The 15,586-nt window shown below is 42.9% G+C and overlaps 1 protein-coding gene across 4 annotated transcripts in view; it reads left to right on the top strand.

Moving 5' to 3' along the window:
- The window catches only part of SHTN1 (shootin 1), an 85,969-nt gene that overhangs the window by 55,507 nt on the left and 14,876 nt on the right, over positions 1 to 15,586 (top strand). For 2 of the 4 annotated variants that reach the window (XM_081105382.1, XM_081105381.1), the window contains exons 13-14: positions 3,922 to 4,031; positions 7,553 to 7,606. In XM_081105382.1, the coding sequence (XP_080961508.1) occupies positions 3,922 to 4,031; positions 7,553 to 7,606 (164 nt within the window). Of the gene's footprint in view, positions 1 to 3,921; positions 4,032 to 4,180; positions 5,687 to 7,552; positions 7,607 to 12,635; positions 12,757 to 15,586 lie in introns of those variants that run through there. The other 2 variants (XM_081105379.1, XM_081105380.1) reach the window with 2 other exon arrangements.

The following is a 15,586-nucleotide window of genomic DNA, read 5'->3' as shown; positions in this document are numbered from 1 at the left end:
GTTGCTCATGAGATTTTAAATGGGAACCTCTCTAAAATCATACCGCCTTAAACGATGTGTGCCGTAGCCACACGTGGCTGGAGCCTCTCTCTCTGTCCGGCGAGGTAGTTATTTAGCGTGTCTTGTTAATAGTTCACACAGAAAAATGGTTGTTGAATGAATAATCACATCAACAGTGATTAAATGCATGATGAGCGAATGGAGAGCATCAAACACTGGGCTCCTCTGTGACACTTTGGAATTTACATGTGAAATGAAGGGACCAGCCTGGCTGTCAATGGCATTTTTAAAAAAATATATATATTTTATTGATTTTTTACAGAGAGGAAGGGAGAGGGATAGAGAGTCAGAAACATCAGTGAGAGAGAAACATCGACCAGCCGCCTCCTGCACAGCCCCCACTGGGGATGTGCCTGCAACCAAGGTACATGCCCTTGACCGGAATCGATCCTGGGACCTTTCAGTCCGCAGGCCGATGCTCTATCCACTGAGCCAAAACGGTTACGGCATCATTTTTTAATGTTAGCTTCTCATGGTGGCTTTTACTATTCAGTTGGTTTGCCTTTCAGAGCTGATGAATGGAGAAACTTTTGTTGGTAGGTTATGGCTCTTAATGGTAGGGAAGGTCTGTGGAATAATATACTAGTTTTAAGGTTTAAATATAAGAAATCATTATAGACTTTGAAGTTAGTAACTAATTTTGATAAGAATGCAGTTATTGGACACATTCTGAGATTTCACATATTTAGGTCATTAGTTGGTTGATATTTTCTTACCTCAGTTTACTAATCCATAGAGTGGGGATAATAGTGGTTCCTATGTCATAGAGTTGTGAGAATGAATAACATGTAAAACATTTAGAGTGATATTTAGCATATAGAAAATACCCAACATGTTAGCTAAAAAGAAATAAACAAAAAATTGGACAATGTCCTAACCACCCTGTTGTGGGGCAGGAGTCCTGATTCGGCAGGCTGTTGTGATCATTGTAGTTAAGGAAATTTCCTTAACTTTATGACCTCGGGTCAAATTCAGACTCGTTCAACCATGATGTGTTCTATAGAAATTTTGTGCGTCATGGTGGCATTGATTTTTTTTTTTTTAATGCCTTTTAAGAAAAAAATGTTTCTGAAAGAGAAAAGTAATCCTTTGGCATTAAACATTCATTTTAGTTTCTTCTAGGTCATAATAAAAGACTTTATTGAGCAAGAAGGTGATGGTTTGTCTGTGGGTCTTTTTCTTCCTTTCTTTTTCTTTTTTTAAGGAATTATTTTTCAAGTGGGTCTTAAGATTTAAGCCTCTATTAATTACACATAGCTTTCTGATCCAAGACTGACCTTGAAGCACTAACTCAAAGAACATTTGATTTTATTTCCCTGTGGCAGTTCAATAACATTAGACCTGTTGTCTTCATTTGTCCCCTTTCTTTAATCTCCAGTCCCCTGCATATTTCTATTGTCCCCCTGATTACATGCTTTTGTGAGACAATTACCAACTGCATGATTGCAGAGAGAATTACAAAACAGACGGCGAGCTCTCCGTGGGCGATTCTTGCAGATTTATTAGAACAGCTTCGCAGTTGAGAAGTTCGTATAGATTGCTTTTTGCTGGTTCACAAACAGGGTCAGGGAGAAAGAAAGCTTGTGTAGCTAACCCAGCGTTGCCCTCGTATTGTGCCCGAGCAGGGACTCTGATAGAGTGATTTCTTTTTCCTTAAGACCAATTAAGCCTTTACATTTGAAAAAGACAGAGAAATCAAAGTCTGGTGTAGAATCAGTACACAGTCCAGATCGTGGCACTGCTCTGAATTATCACTATGATGCTGGCAAGCAAAAGTAAGAAACTACTTTAAATTCCTGCTATGTTAGATGCTGCAGCAGATTTGAATGGTGTTGACCATAATTCTCCATCTGTCTGCCTTAACTAGTTTTGTGTGGTGCATTTAATTGGATTTCAGTCATTCCTTGCAGAGCGCTAATCTGTTTGTAGGCACTGTCACCGTGAGCTCTTCCCAAGTCTCACTCCAAATGGCAGCTTTTTCCAACGTCAAATGTGTCTTTTGTATTTTTTTTGTTTTTAATTCCTAGGAAGAAATTCCATACCCATACTAGGTGCTTGAACGACAGGTCTGGATTTTATCTCCTTTGGTTTTGAATAGGGTCAGCAAAAGCACTGCACAGTGCTTTATTTTAGGTCTTCACATTTGAATGGGTGAGTGAGTGAGTGAGTGAGTGAATGAACGAATGAATGAATGAATTTCTGTCCATAATAATTTTCTTCTTTGTCCCCTTGTTGGTGTTGGTGAGCCATCAGCAGAAGCTGCCCAGGAAAATATTACTTAAGGGCTCATAGTTGATCAACCCACAGTTTTGTCCTTTTCATTTCCTAGTGGATGAGTTCTGACTTTGGTGCCATTTTTCCCACTTCTTTTTTTTTTTTTTTATCTTGTGGATATGAAAAATGCTGTTTGGCTATTTTAATTCCCAGCATTCCAATGGCTTGTGAGGATGACAGTACTATTGGAAAGAAGGACTGCGTCAGGAAACCTAGGTTTATGCAATGAATGTAGCAGTGATCCCATTCACTACGGCACTCACAGAGTGTGGAGAATGGAACCTTCTGGACTCTGAAAAAACCCAACTTTGTGACTAAGCCCAAGTAATCATTTCTGGAACCTTCTGCTAGTGAATTTCGGCCATATAGCAGAAAAAGAAGCCATGGTTTATGCCTTCTTAGGGCAAAGCCTGCCCCTACTGTCAGTTAGCTTGGGGATGTAGTTGTGGTCGTCTCCATTTAGAAACCATTCTTTTGGGGCGTAGCTCTTCCTGCTCAAATAATAAAAATATTAATAGCCACTTAAAGCCCAAACTTACAAAGTCAGTCAGTAGGTAGATTCTTGTTGAGTGCCGCTAGATGCCCCACCATGTAGAGTCTTATTAAAGATGCTAATTAGAAGGTCTTTATGAAATATTTTAACGTAACTATATTGGCTGCGGTGCCTTGGGTGGAGGTAAACACGAGATCTAGAATCGCATAAATAGTGATAAATATTCCAAAAATGATTCCGTGCTTTTTGGTCAAGCTATTCTGCAAAAGAGACAAATTTCTGTATTCTGATCAACAGGTTAAAGCTCCCCGCAGTTGCATTCATCTAATTGACACATATTTCAACAGCCTTATTGTTTTTGCAGCAAAATGGTGCAAAGGTTAGACAATAGACCATTGAAATTTTTAAATCAAACTTGATTACTCAATTGCAGTCATTTCTAGGTGTGTGTTTGCTTTTAACATTGACAATTTTAAAAGACTTGAAAAAGGTTTGCTTAAATGTTTCCTTCCCGTGTGATTCCTAAACAAAAGATGGCAATTTAAAAAAGAGATTTTTATCTCTTTGCTGCTCATCTTTTGACTTAATTTCTTTTGAGAAGTAAAAGAATCATTTTGATCATTTATTTTCATATGGGCTTTTTGATAGTTATTTTTTCTTCGGGCTGATTTCTGTGACATAGGATGTACTATGACTTATAAAAATATCTTTGAGACAAAGATGAATGATTATTTGGGGTTTGCTACAAAGTTGGTTTTTTAAAGACCTGTAGAAACTCAGGTCTCACGTTCTGCTGACAAAAGGAACAAAATCCACTTAATTGCCTAACACAGATGAGCCGCTATTGATTTCCAGGCTGCAAATTAGACCTCAAAATTTACAACGCTTATTTTTCAAAGCAGATCTTTTCTTAAAAGACTTTTTTGAAAAATATGTTGCTATCTGGTAATTCTTAACCTTAAATTGTTGGTGTTTTGTGACTTTGTCTGAAAAATGACTGCAGTTCATTACATAGTACAATCTAAGCCACCACAAATAGGACGTGGCGGTTTTCCTGTAATCTAAGATGATTTCTGTGTGTGCTCTCTGAATAGCTGAAGAAGTCACGGATCTGAAGAGGCAAGCCGTTGAAGAGATGATGGACAGGATTAAGAAGGGAGTTCATCTTAGACCCGTTAACCAGGCGGCGAGGCCGAAGGCACAGGTATAGAATGACTAAATGCTTTCTCTCCCCCCGGATGTTTCTTGCTTTGAATGTGAAATTTCGAAATGTGATGCAAGTTGTATCCGGACTGACTGTCGCATCTTAGGATAAGGCTAATGTGTCATAAAAGCCTTCATTTCCATAAGCAGGTTTCTGGAGGACTCTGTTTGACCCAGGGTAGCCCTATATCACCATGGAAACGAAGTCCTGTTCTTGTAGGATGCTGCCATCGACTTGAGAGAGACACTGAGAGGAACTGTTATACCAAACAGATAACAGTTATGGCACTACTCTTCCTTTTCTTTAATTCCCGGCTATTTTGTGTAATTTAGCAAGTACTTATTGAGTACCTGATGTATGCCAGGCACTGCTTTAGGCACTGAGGATAAAGCAATAAACAGGAGAGACAAAAATTCTTGCCTTCCTGAGGCTTCTACTTGTGTCTGTGTCGGGGGACAGGAGCTAGGGGCCCGGGTCACATACTGATGCCAGAACAGACCTAGGACGACTTTTGAGAAATAGTGAGATTTATATGGTTTTTTTCACTGATTCCCGGTCACTTCAAGGAGAGATTGTGTGTGTCTGTCATCAGCTGCCTTCTACACTTGAAGACCACATGGAGTCCCAGGACCCGCGAAGCCCTAGGAGTCTAGTTCAGTGCTTCCCCTTGTACACCTGTCCCATTGCAGTAGGCCCCATAATGGGGTTTTGGATATTTCTTTTTTAAAAAAAATCCTTACCCGAGGACATGATTTTTATTGATTTTATCGAGAGAGGGAGGGAAAGAGAGGGAAAAAGAGAGGGAGAGAGAGAAACATCGATGTGAAACATCAATCAGTTGCCTCCTGAATGCACCCCAACCAGGGATCGAATCCACAACCCAGATACGTGCCCTGACCGGGGAGCGAACCTGCAACCTTTTGGTGTATGTGACGATGCTCCAACCGGCTGAGCCACCTGGCCAGGGCCTGACCCTTTTTTCTTGGGGGAAAACTACTTTTTCACTTTAGTAAGATATCAGTGGGTTGGTTCTCTTTCTTCTACTTTTAAAACAAACCTTAGGTTCTTCCTTACTCCAAAGATGCCTCTCTTCAGCTGCTTCGATGTCCCCAGGTAGCGAAACTGTTCCATACAAATTCTGCTGGGCTGTGACAGTTGCCACTTGGCCACAGGCAGGCAAGATGGCCAGGCCAGGCAAGCATGGCCACGGTGTGGGCTGAACACGGAAAGGGGGTTGGAAAGAAGACGCAGCTCCAAGTGTAGACTGACATGCGGTGACGTGGAAACTCCCTGACCACGGGGGGGTGAGTCCGTCTTGTGCTGCTGCTCTGAAAGCCAGTTTCAAAGTCGGGGGCAGGGCGTAGAGCAGAAGGAGCAACCGAGTACAGCTGTTTCAGTGCTGGTGTCTGGCGCCTGAGGACGGAGCACTGTTGTGGGAGGGGGAGCCTCACACGCCCCTGCACCCAGGCTTGGTCCTCCCAGACGGGGAACAGCGCCTGCCCTGCCTGACTCCCGGGTTGTTGTCCGATCAAATGGGATCAAGTGTGCAAACACTCCAAAATGCAGAGTCCAGGCGGAACCTTGGAAAGAATACACTCTTAGGACTTAACACGGCACCACTATTTGGGGAAGAACAAGCAAAACCAAGCTATTGCTATAGGAAAAAACAAAACACAAAAATAAAGCTGTGTTAAAAAGAAGCCAGATTACTTTAGAAAGAAACAACCTTGAAAGCTTCTTAAATGATAAGTAATCCGTGTTCTGTATGTACTCTTCCAACAGTTACACATTATTCAATGTCAATTCCAAACCTGGAAGACAGCTGAACAAGGATCAGTGGACGAGAGGGTTTTTCGCTGGTAATTGTGAAATTGTGTAGCTGTAGTGCTGGATGGCCTGGTCAGTCCCCTTTACAACAGGCGGCCACTGCCCAGCGGGGCACGTCCCAAGTGTGCGCGCATGCGGCCCAGGCTCCGAGGCTGACGCCGCCGGCACGCTGGAGTGTGCCTTTAGCCAGGGCATTCGTTTGGAAGTCACCGCTTGTCACCTGCAGAACTCCAGCTGCGTATTCCCCAAATTCCTGGATGGCGTTGGCCGTGCTGGTGTGGTGGGAATGCGTGTATGAGAGCTTGGGCCTGGCACTGTTGGCTGGCACCGATGGCATGCATGTCTCACAGAAGTCCTAGGCTAGGGAAGGAGAATGCCTTCGTCTCAGGTGCACCAACCAGCGCAGCAAACCTCTCTCCTTCCTCCTCCCTCTCTCCCTTTTCGGTGACGGTCCACTTTTAAACATTGGCAGGGGGTCTTCTTCTGACTGTGTTTTGAGAGAAGAGGGTTATATGTTGCTAAGAATCACCTCCCATTTCCTGCTGGGAATCAGCCTTCGCATCTTCCCAGGGACTAGCGGCTGAGGGTCCTTGCACTGTCCGGCGGGCGGGCTTTCTCTGCCTCTCTCGCCTCCGGGAAGGGGGAGGTCAGAGGTCTTCTTTGATCTTTTCCTGAGGTCCTCATGCTAAATTTCCCTTCCGGTAAATGAGGTGAGGGATCCACAGAGACTGGTAGGTATGATGGGGCCAGTCCATATAATACCCAGAACTTACGCAAATGGTTTTGTTCATGGTGTAGCCAGGAGAGACCTGGGCTTGTAATCAAGACACTGATTCAAATACAACCTTCCCCAGGTGTAACTTTCCTTATAAGTAAGATGAAGTGGTCAGACTACACACTCTCTGAGGTCTTTTACTGTGTTTTCTTTTTTCTTTTTCTTTTTTTTTTTTTATTTCAAAGAGGAAGGGAGAGGGAGAGAGAGAATCATCCATCAGCTGCCTCCTGCAAGCCCCCTATTGGGGATCGAGTCTGAAACCCTCACATGTGCCCTGACCGGGAATCGAACCGTGACCTCCTGGTTCATAGGTTGACACTCAAATACTGAGCCACACCAGTCGGGCTCTTTTCCTGTTTCATAGCCAGGGGTGCTCACGTTCTCCTGTAAGCCGGTTCTTTGCAGGTCCCTTCTCCGACTCAGTCCTGTTGTGAAATTCACAAAACAATGTGCGCTGGTCTCTCCCTGGCTTTTGCCCGGAGCCCATGGGGCTGAGAGAGGTTTCCTGCCCTGTCGCTTGCTTTCTGCTCTGCAGCCTTCCTGGCCCTCACTTGCTGGTGGAAGCCCAGCGACCCGCGTGGAGAGGCTTGCTGTGAGACACTCGGAATAACGTGAAATTAAGTCTTTGCAGTCTGGTGTTTGCCAGTTTTTTTTTTCTGTGTCTGATGACAAACAAGTAACAAAATGATATTTAGAACATGGCGGCTTGAGTCCTTTTACTTTGAATATGACTTCTAATTTTCTACTCAGCTGCCATCTGGGAGCACTACCCTGTCTAATATTTTTTCTTAACAGTAAGACATGGACCTAATTTTCAAAAAACAGTGACTATAAGCTGCCAACACTTTGTCATGTAAACTGGTTGTTTATATTTTTAAAATGAGTTACTCAGTAACTTTTCTTTTTTTTTCCATTGTAGCCAGAATCTCCCAAAGGCTCTGAAAGTGCAGTGAATGAATTAAAAGGAATACTGGTAAGAATAGATCTCAGTGTATTACTCAGCTAATGGGGAAATGAAAGGAGAATGTTTTTGAAATCGATTTTCGTGAATAATTGGCTTGATATGTTTTATTTCCATTGGCAGTAGCCTCATTTCTTTTGATAGTTTACTTGATTGTGTGATGGGCTCCTCCATTGGGTGGCTTATTAATGTATCAATACTCAGCTGTTTGCATTCTGAAAGAGCGGCCCCAGGTTCGCCAAAATCGTTGTTTCTTGTTCTTGCCCTCCAATCCTGGCATTACAGCTTGAAGATGAAATGTCTGGCCAGGCGTGAGGATGGGTACTTGCTTATTGATAACAGAAGTATCGCAGAGTCTCTTAACTTTGGGGCAGGAAAGTGGAATTCTTGGTATCTCACTGTAAATCTGAGCTTCTACCCAAATATGTTCGTGTCAGGGTCACGGTCTGCGGTTTTCACGGTTTAGGAAAACGATTTGATGGTAAGCCGGAGAATAAAAGCCCCTTCCTTTGTGTTACTAATTTTATTTTCTAAAACTAATTCATAGCCTTTGGAGAACACACTCGATGCCCACCGCTAGCTATATGTCTCCTTTCCAGCAGACATGAGCTTTTGCCAGCAGAATAAATGAGGGCTGCCCTCTCCAGCGGTTGCTCTCAGAGACAAACGCCTCACTTAGGGAATGTTTCAGATGCTAAGAGCCCTGTTCTCAGATCCTGTTACAGTCTCCATACCAGTCATTATGCACAGTAAGTCAACAAACATGGGGGCGGAGGTACGAATTGATATTCCCATGTTTGTGGTTACTGGGCTAATTATGCATTGCATGTAGACATCCCCTAATTGTGGTAAACAAAATTACTTTCATCAAGCAGGAAACAATAGACTTAACTCAGAATGGCTTAATTAGTGAGCTTTAGTGTTAGGTGAGTGGGATTGGTACTCGAGAGGGGTGTAGTGGTGGCTCACATGCTGGTCTGCCTACAGAGTAAAGTATTAAAACCATTGATAAAGTATGTGGCTGTGAGCAAAGGGATTCTTTGATGAGAAAATGTTGTGATCCAGTGTTCTGTTAAGAACTGTGACAGTCCCTGTTTTAAAAAATATTTTTTTATTGATTGTAGACAGAGGGGAAGGGAGAGGGAGAGAGAGAGAGAGAGAGAGAGAAACATCGGCTGTTTCCTGCATGCCCCCTACGGGGGATCGAGCCTGCAACCCAGGCACGTGCCCTGACCGGGAATCGAACTAGTGACCCCTCAGTACACAGGATGATGGTCAACCAACTGAGCCACACAGGCCAGGGCAATAGCAGTCTTTTTTGTTGCCTCTACATTGTAATGCTAATTCCTGTTCAAGAAAATGTCCCCCAGGCACTGTGAGGTCTAGAGTAGAGTTTTGACCATCAGTGAAAGAATCAACCGTACTGAGTGTGACTTCTAAAAGATTAGGTTTATTTGAAAAATCAGACATCTATGTGGGATCCATATGACATTGGAGTGCCCAGCCCAGGGTGTGCTGCCCCCTGATAATGCCGGAGGGTGGCAAGTTTGCTGATTGCAGCATTGCTCTTAAAGACCACGTGCGCTATACAATCCCACTCACTGTAATTTTGTGCCACTTCAAGGAGAGAAATTTCTGAAATAAATTTTTGTGAAATAATTTACAAATTATAAAAACTGTCCAAACATCTTTTCCCCCTCTGCAAATCGCCCCCTCTCCTCCTCGTCCTGGATTTAGCACTAGGCTTCTCCCCCTCATCTGGCATTGATGTATCATCATAGCTGTTACTCTGACAATATTACTTTTTTGCAGTAAATTGTTTTGGTTTATATAAAAGTGAAACTCGCCGTGTCCTCCCCTGCTCTTCTTTGCCCAATGGCAACTCTCCTCTGCCCCCATAGAAGTCCCTTTGAGGGGTGATGGGTCACTTGACACGCCCAGCCACCTGGTGCCAAGAAACCATACAACTTCTTGTGAGAGAGAGAGAAAAAAGAAGCCCCTATTCGAGGGGCTATATTCGTGCTTTTTGCTGGAGTTCAGACTATTAGGATGGTCAGATTTAGTGCCCAGTAAAGCACATGACATCAGCCTCACAGTGTGACATGTGATAAACAGGAAAAGAATAGGAAAAGCCTACAGATTATACCCTGAGATGGAAAGTGACCGAGAGGTGCCAGGAAACCAGGAAACAGCCTGTTCAGTACTGTGGTGGGACAGAGACCAGGGGTAAAATCAGCGGTGTGTTTGCCGCAGTGAATGAGACGGGACCTGAGTGGTAAGAGACACCACGACTTAGAGGTTTGGCCTATTGTTCAAAGTTAGCACCTGCGTAGAAAAGAAATCTCTGGTTTGGAAAACCTCACTCTATTTTGAGTTGTCCAGTTTTCCAGCTAATTTGTAAAGTCTCCGTGTTGACGGGACTTATTTTTCTAAACCTATTTATGCTTCATTTTTTAAAAATGGTGTACATCGCAGATTTAAAAATGATATATTCATTTCTTATAGTCACACAAGGGTTATCTTGAGTCTCCACAGTCATTTTAAAGTCAAAGTGGATATGGCAAGTTTCTGAAGTTTCAATCAAGACAAATGAATCTAAATGTCTCTCTTCAAATGCAGTTGCCTCCAAATCAAAGAAAAAATTTGAAAAAATTCTCTTACAGGTCTTTCTCGAACATCTCCAGTTTTTCAAAATACCCAGAAATTGTTGAATAGTTAATTTTTCCACCTGACAATTAGATTACTTGGTATTATGAACATTTCACCAACGTGGGGACTAAGATTGGTCGGTCCATGATCCAAGTGGGTCAGAGTAGAGATAGAGAACTGATTTGGGAATTAGAAGAGCCAGGGTCAAGGCCCCGCCCTATCACTGCCTTGTCTTGGGATCTGGCCCAAACCGCGAGGCTCTCCCCTCTGTAAGGTGAAGGAATTGTACGTACCCCATGGCTCCCAAGTTAATTTCTGGTTCTCACAATCTATGATTATAGTGTAAATGGATAATTAAGATAATCTTCGTATTTTATTAGCTGAGCTCCTTTATTATTTCAGTTGAGAGTCATGCAGAAACCTTTCTTTCTCCCATAATTGCCTCCATATCTAAAATGTACTTATGTATTAGCTGAATCAACCCTATCAGTCAGTGAGTGAAGGGAAAGTGGGATTCAAGGATTCGAACTTGAAAATGGGTTCCTTCGGTATCAGGTGAAGAGAGGGTCATTCATCATAGTCAAGAATTTGAGGAAATAATGCTGTCACCTAAATGAAAAATAGAGAATATTATGAAGGATAAATTCTTCCATAAAAGATAGCCATTAACTCCAGCCATTAGGAAAATCATACAGAATGTCCTTGACATTCAAACAGTGTGGTTTTATGAGTTGTTTAAATAATAATGGCCATTCCGTTAAGTAATATCTGCTTACATACAATACAGCTGGTAAGTTTTTTAAAATTATAGACACAAGTGAGTTGGAAATGGTGTTTTTAGTACATGTCCAAAAATGTATCAGAATTGGCTTCAGTTCTGTTTTCCTTCTCAGTATTTATCCTTCCTTACGATAAGTAGATACAGACCTGCTTGTTAACTGTGAAGTAAAGCAAATAATTTTTAAATTATAAACTGAGCTGTTATCGTGTTACATGTAACGTGGTGCTCCTTTGAATGTATTTTACGAATATTCGCGATAAATGAAAAGCAGAAAGATGTAGTTTTGGGTGGGGTGGGAGGAAGAGTGCGATTTATGCTTGACTAACATGTGAGCCTTATCTAAGTGCTCTGTACATCGGTTTGGTGAGGCATCTGACTGCAGAAGCATACAGTCTCCTAATCTCGTTAGTCAAGGCCCTCCCTGACCACAGGCTGCTTTCCTAGAACTGGATGCTGTTAGGGAGGAAAAAAAACCTTCCTACACAAAACAACGTAATAGCCTGTGTCCTATGAGATTTGTAATTACCTGGTTTTACAAACTTTTTTGTTTTATAGGCTAAGGAGTTATCATTTTTAGCGAGTAGAGTTCTTAGGGTCCGCAGGAAGTTATTAGCAGGGAACAGAGCAAGCCCGAAATGACAAAGGCCGGCCTGCTGGTTAGCCTCGGTGGACAAAAGCTGCCTTCCCACCCGGGCACGAAGTCAGGCGAGTTGTCCCAAACTTGGGGTTCTGATTTGCTCTGATCAAACCATCAGTTAGTGTTCTGTTCCAACACGTCACTGGGAATGGTGATGGAAAGCCATAGCTCTCCCGCCATAACACACTTCCCAGAGCAGCCAGGGCAGGGGACCGCTGCCTGGGGCGTTCTCTGTCGTCTTGAAGGTCAGTACCGATTTCAGCAGGAGCACAGCTCGATGGCATCTCGTTTCCTCCAGTATCTCTGGGCCTGAAGGACACCCAGTCACTGCCTCCTCTGTGAGGGTTCTGGAGCCACGATGCCAATGCCGGGCCCTTCCTTGCCTCCCTGCGGGAGTGTAACCCTTCCTCTTTCACAGTCAAGCCCCGGTGCAGCCCGTCTTTGGGTCAGGCACTGGAGGGCATTGCGCGCCTCCTTTGGCAGCTGAGGCACCATTGTGCGGTCAAGGTGCTTCTCTGAAGAATCAGCCACACGTTTTTTAGGGCCACCAGGGTTTTGATTCTGTAGCATGTGGCTGCTGCCGTCTCAAGATACGCTTCTCAGGTGAGTTCGAATGTCCATCCTCTTCTCCACGCAACGGGATCAGCACACATCAGAATCTTAGTCATCGCTGTGCAGGTACCTTCCCGCCACTGAATTCCGTGTGGTTAGCACATCCAGGGGTGTTCTTGTCCTGTTCTTTTGATATGAGAGCTAACATCTGACAGCCTCAGGAGCATCTTCTTAAATGATCCAACACTATGTGTTGTTGAAGATATGCACATGAAAAAAATATATATATATGTAAAGTTCATTTTATTTTCAAATTCCATTCAAATTCTGGTAATGTTTTGGTGGTTTTATTTTTTATGTTCTTTTGTATGTTGTGTTAAGCCATTATTAACCTTTTTCGTTTTGTTTTGTTTTCACTTTAGGGGACACTTAACAAATCCACTAGTTCCAGAAGCTTAAAATCCCTTCACACTGAGAGCAGCGAGAGTGAGTTAGAGAGGATCCTGCGTCGCAGGAAGGTGACGGCAGAAGCAGGGAGCAGTAGTAAGCTGGTTTCATTTCTCCACGGCGCTCTTCCTCTCTGCCTCTGAGCTCCCTTCTAACGTGAAGTTATCTTTTTAGAATCATTACTAAATATTTTTAATGTGAGTGAGAAGTACTGGCTGGGGACAGGTACTTATGGATCTCTCGTAAGAACGCTTATGTTACTTTTATCCACTGGCATGTTACTTACGTAGTTGTAGGTGTTGGGTCTGATCAGATCATTGAATGGATACCCCCGTCCTTAAGAATTGACCTTTAGACCACTTCACAACCAACATCCCCTTCAGCGTGACCACAATGTATAGTAGTTGCCCCAGAGTCCCCTCACCATTCCGGGTTTTGGCACCAAATGTTAGGGTCACCGAAGGAGGAATGCATGAAGCCAAAAGGGGAAAAAATGATAAATGCATTGTTACATCTGCTAGCAGCAGGGCTGAGACCAAAATGGCATCAGCTCCGAGTGATGGGAGTCAGAGATTTTAAAGGACTCCAGGTGGGGTTTTTTCTGGGTGGAGAATTCTCTGGGCGGGTCCAGATCCTGGGAAGGTCTGGAGGGGAAGGATAATGGTCTTAGCAAGTGGAATGTGGTCTAAGCAAAAGGGAATGTTGGTTGTCAAGTGGTCTAAAGGTCAGTTCCTAGGGGAGGGGGTATCGTTATCGATTCAATTATTTGATCAGACCTAACAGTAGGTAATCAGGCTTTTATAGACCTGGTTTGCTTCATGCATGATGATCTTGTGCAAAGACATTCAGGATGGGCTTTGGCAACACTGTAGCAGTGAGTACAGGCTCCGGAACCAGACGGCGTGAGTTCAGATCCTAGCTCTGCCATTTGCTAGCTGCTTGCTCTTACACAAATTACCCAACCTCTCTGGGCCTCAGTTTCTTCATCTATAAAGTAAGATGAACAAAAGCGCTGTCTCATAGGATTATTCTAAGGATCAAGTCAGTGAATATGTGAAAAGTGCTTAGTCACTGTGCCTGGCAGAGTCAGCGCACGATAATCAGTAATCACAGTAGTAATTACACGTCAGTTACAATTGTAGAGAAATTGTCTTTGTTCTTCACAACCATTTAGTTTAGTGTCTCTGCCTGTGAGCCCAGTGATGAGAAATTCCAGCTCTGTCACCAACTCTGACCATCTGAGCAAGTCTTGAGCTCACAAGTTGCATTTGTGTCATGATACCCTTGTATTGGACATCAAAATCTGTTCCCTAACTAATTTGGTGTGTCTTTTTTTTTTCTCCCTGTTAACTGATCATGGGAATTAGCAGAAACCTTTATGAGTTTTTTTTTCTTGAGGCCAGGAGGCTGGCTTTGAAAAACTGAAGTAAAATTAATCAGCAACTAGAGCTAATAGTCTGAATCATTTAGACTTAGTCCTGTGAACTCCCACGAGCTCAGCCCATTGTAACAGTGTAATTTGCATTTCCATCAACTGTATGTCAAGTTTAAGTTGCTAGAGTATTAAGGATTTGGGTTTTTGATAAGCAGGCTCTGGTTCTCACATAGGGACTTACTCAAGCAATTGAGTAAATTGGTTTCTTAAACTGGAAGCAGCAGACCACCAGCCAAACCATTACTATGAAACGATGAAGTCTTTGCTTCCTTCTTTAAAAAAAAAATCAGTTTTTTGTTCGGTCTGGAAATTTTGCTGTTACTATCCTATAAGAACCCCCTCTATCCCGCCCCCAAACAGCCACCTCTCAGAAAAGTTAAAGGCTGCCGAAAGAGTGGGGTTTTTTTTTTTCCCTCCTTAAGATTGGTTTACAAGCATTTAGCAGCCTCCAAATGAATCATTCATTTTGTGGCTTAATCCGTGCTGTGACTTTTCCGGCATCTCGTCCTTAAAGCACTCAGGTAGCCACCGTTGATTGGTGGGACTTTGTGGATGACATTTTCGTGTGTTCTGCCAGTTTTGTATATTGCCCCTGACCTTTTTGGTCCTCCAGAAACATTCTTAACCTCACTCATGAACTTGATCAAACATGAAGCACTCACTATTTCAGAGTTTTCAGCGGGAGGCACCAGGAAATATTTTCATTTTAGTCAGTTTGGAAATGTGAATATTTCAAAATGTGGAGGAAGGTAGGAATATGTTTTATAGGCATGGCGAGACTCTTATTTAATTGGTTATTTCCACCAATATACAAATATTCAACGTATAATTTGAGGGAAGGTAGACTAGGATATGTACACATACTGAGGGGAGTCACTTGTAATTGAGCAGAAGTTTTCTTTTGAACTCCCTGGTAGCCAAAGGGGAGGAGGGAAGGAAAAAAGCCTACAAACTCTGTAATCTAGTAAAAGAAATACCTTTTTTAAAAGATGGTACAGCTGTTACCCTAGCATCAAACTGGAAGAACTATTTACCATGTAAATCTATTAATAAAGATGATGAAATGACAAGGGAAAATTCCAGGACAAAGAGGGGTGGGTTAGGAAGCTACATCAGTCTAGCTGCATGGTGGGAGCAAATTACAGAGGATGAGTGTGATAGGTTTGTGCCTCAGGTACACTTAATCTCTGGGATTTTTTTCTTCTACACAAAAGCTAAAGGAAAGCTAAATTTGAGGTCAGAGTGGAAAAAGGAGACATCCTAAGAGAAGCAGAGGTAGCCTGGGTTTGCAGAACTCAGATCCCAAAGGCTAGTGAAGCACCTTTTTCTTTAGAATTTTTCTTAGAAAAAAATAAGGGTTTATTTTTGTTTGTTTTTTGTTTTTTGTTTTTTTAAATTGAGGAAGTGAGAGGAAGAGAGAGATAGAAACATCGCGTATAGAGAAACATAGACCAACTGCCTCCTGCACACCCCCTTCTGGGGATGGAGCCT

This window comes from Myotis nattereri, assembly GCF_964212035.1.
Source record: "Myotis nattereri genome assembly, chromosome: 13".
NCBI lineage: Eukaryota > Metazoa > Chordata > Mammalia > Chiroptera > Vespertilionidae > Myotis > Myotis nattereri.
The sequence above is the reverse complement of the archived record's forward strand: the minus strand, read 5'-3'. Positions and strand labels throughout refer to the sequence as shown.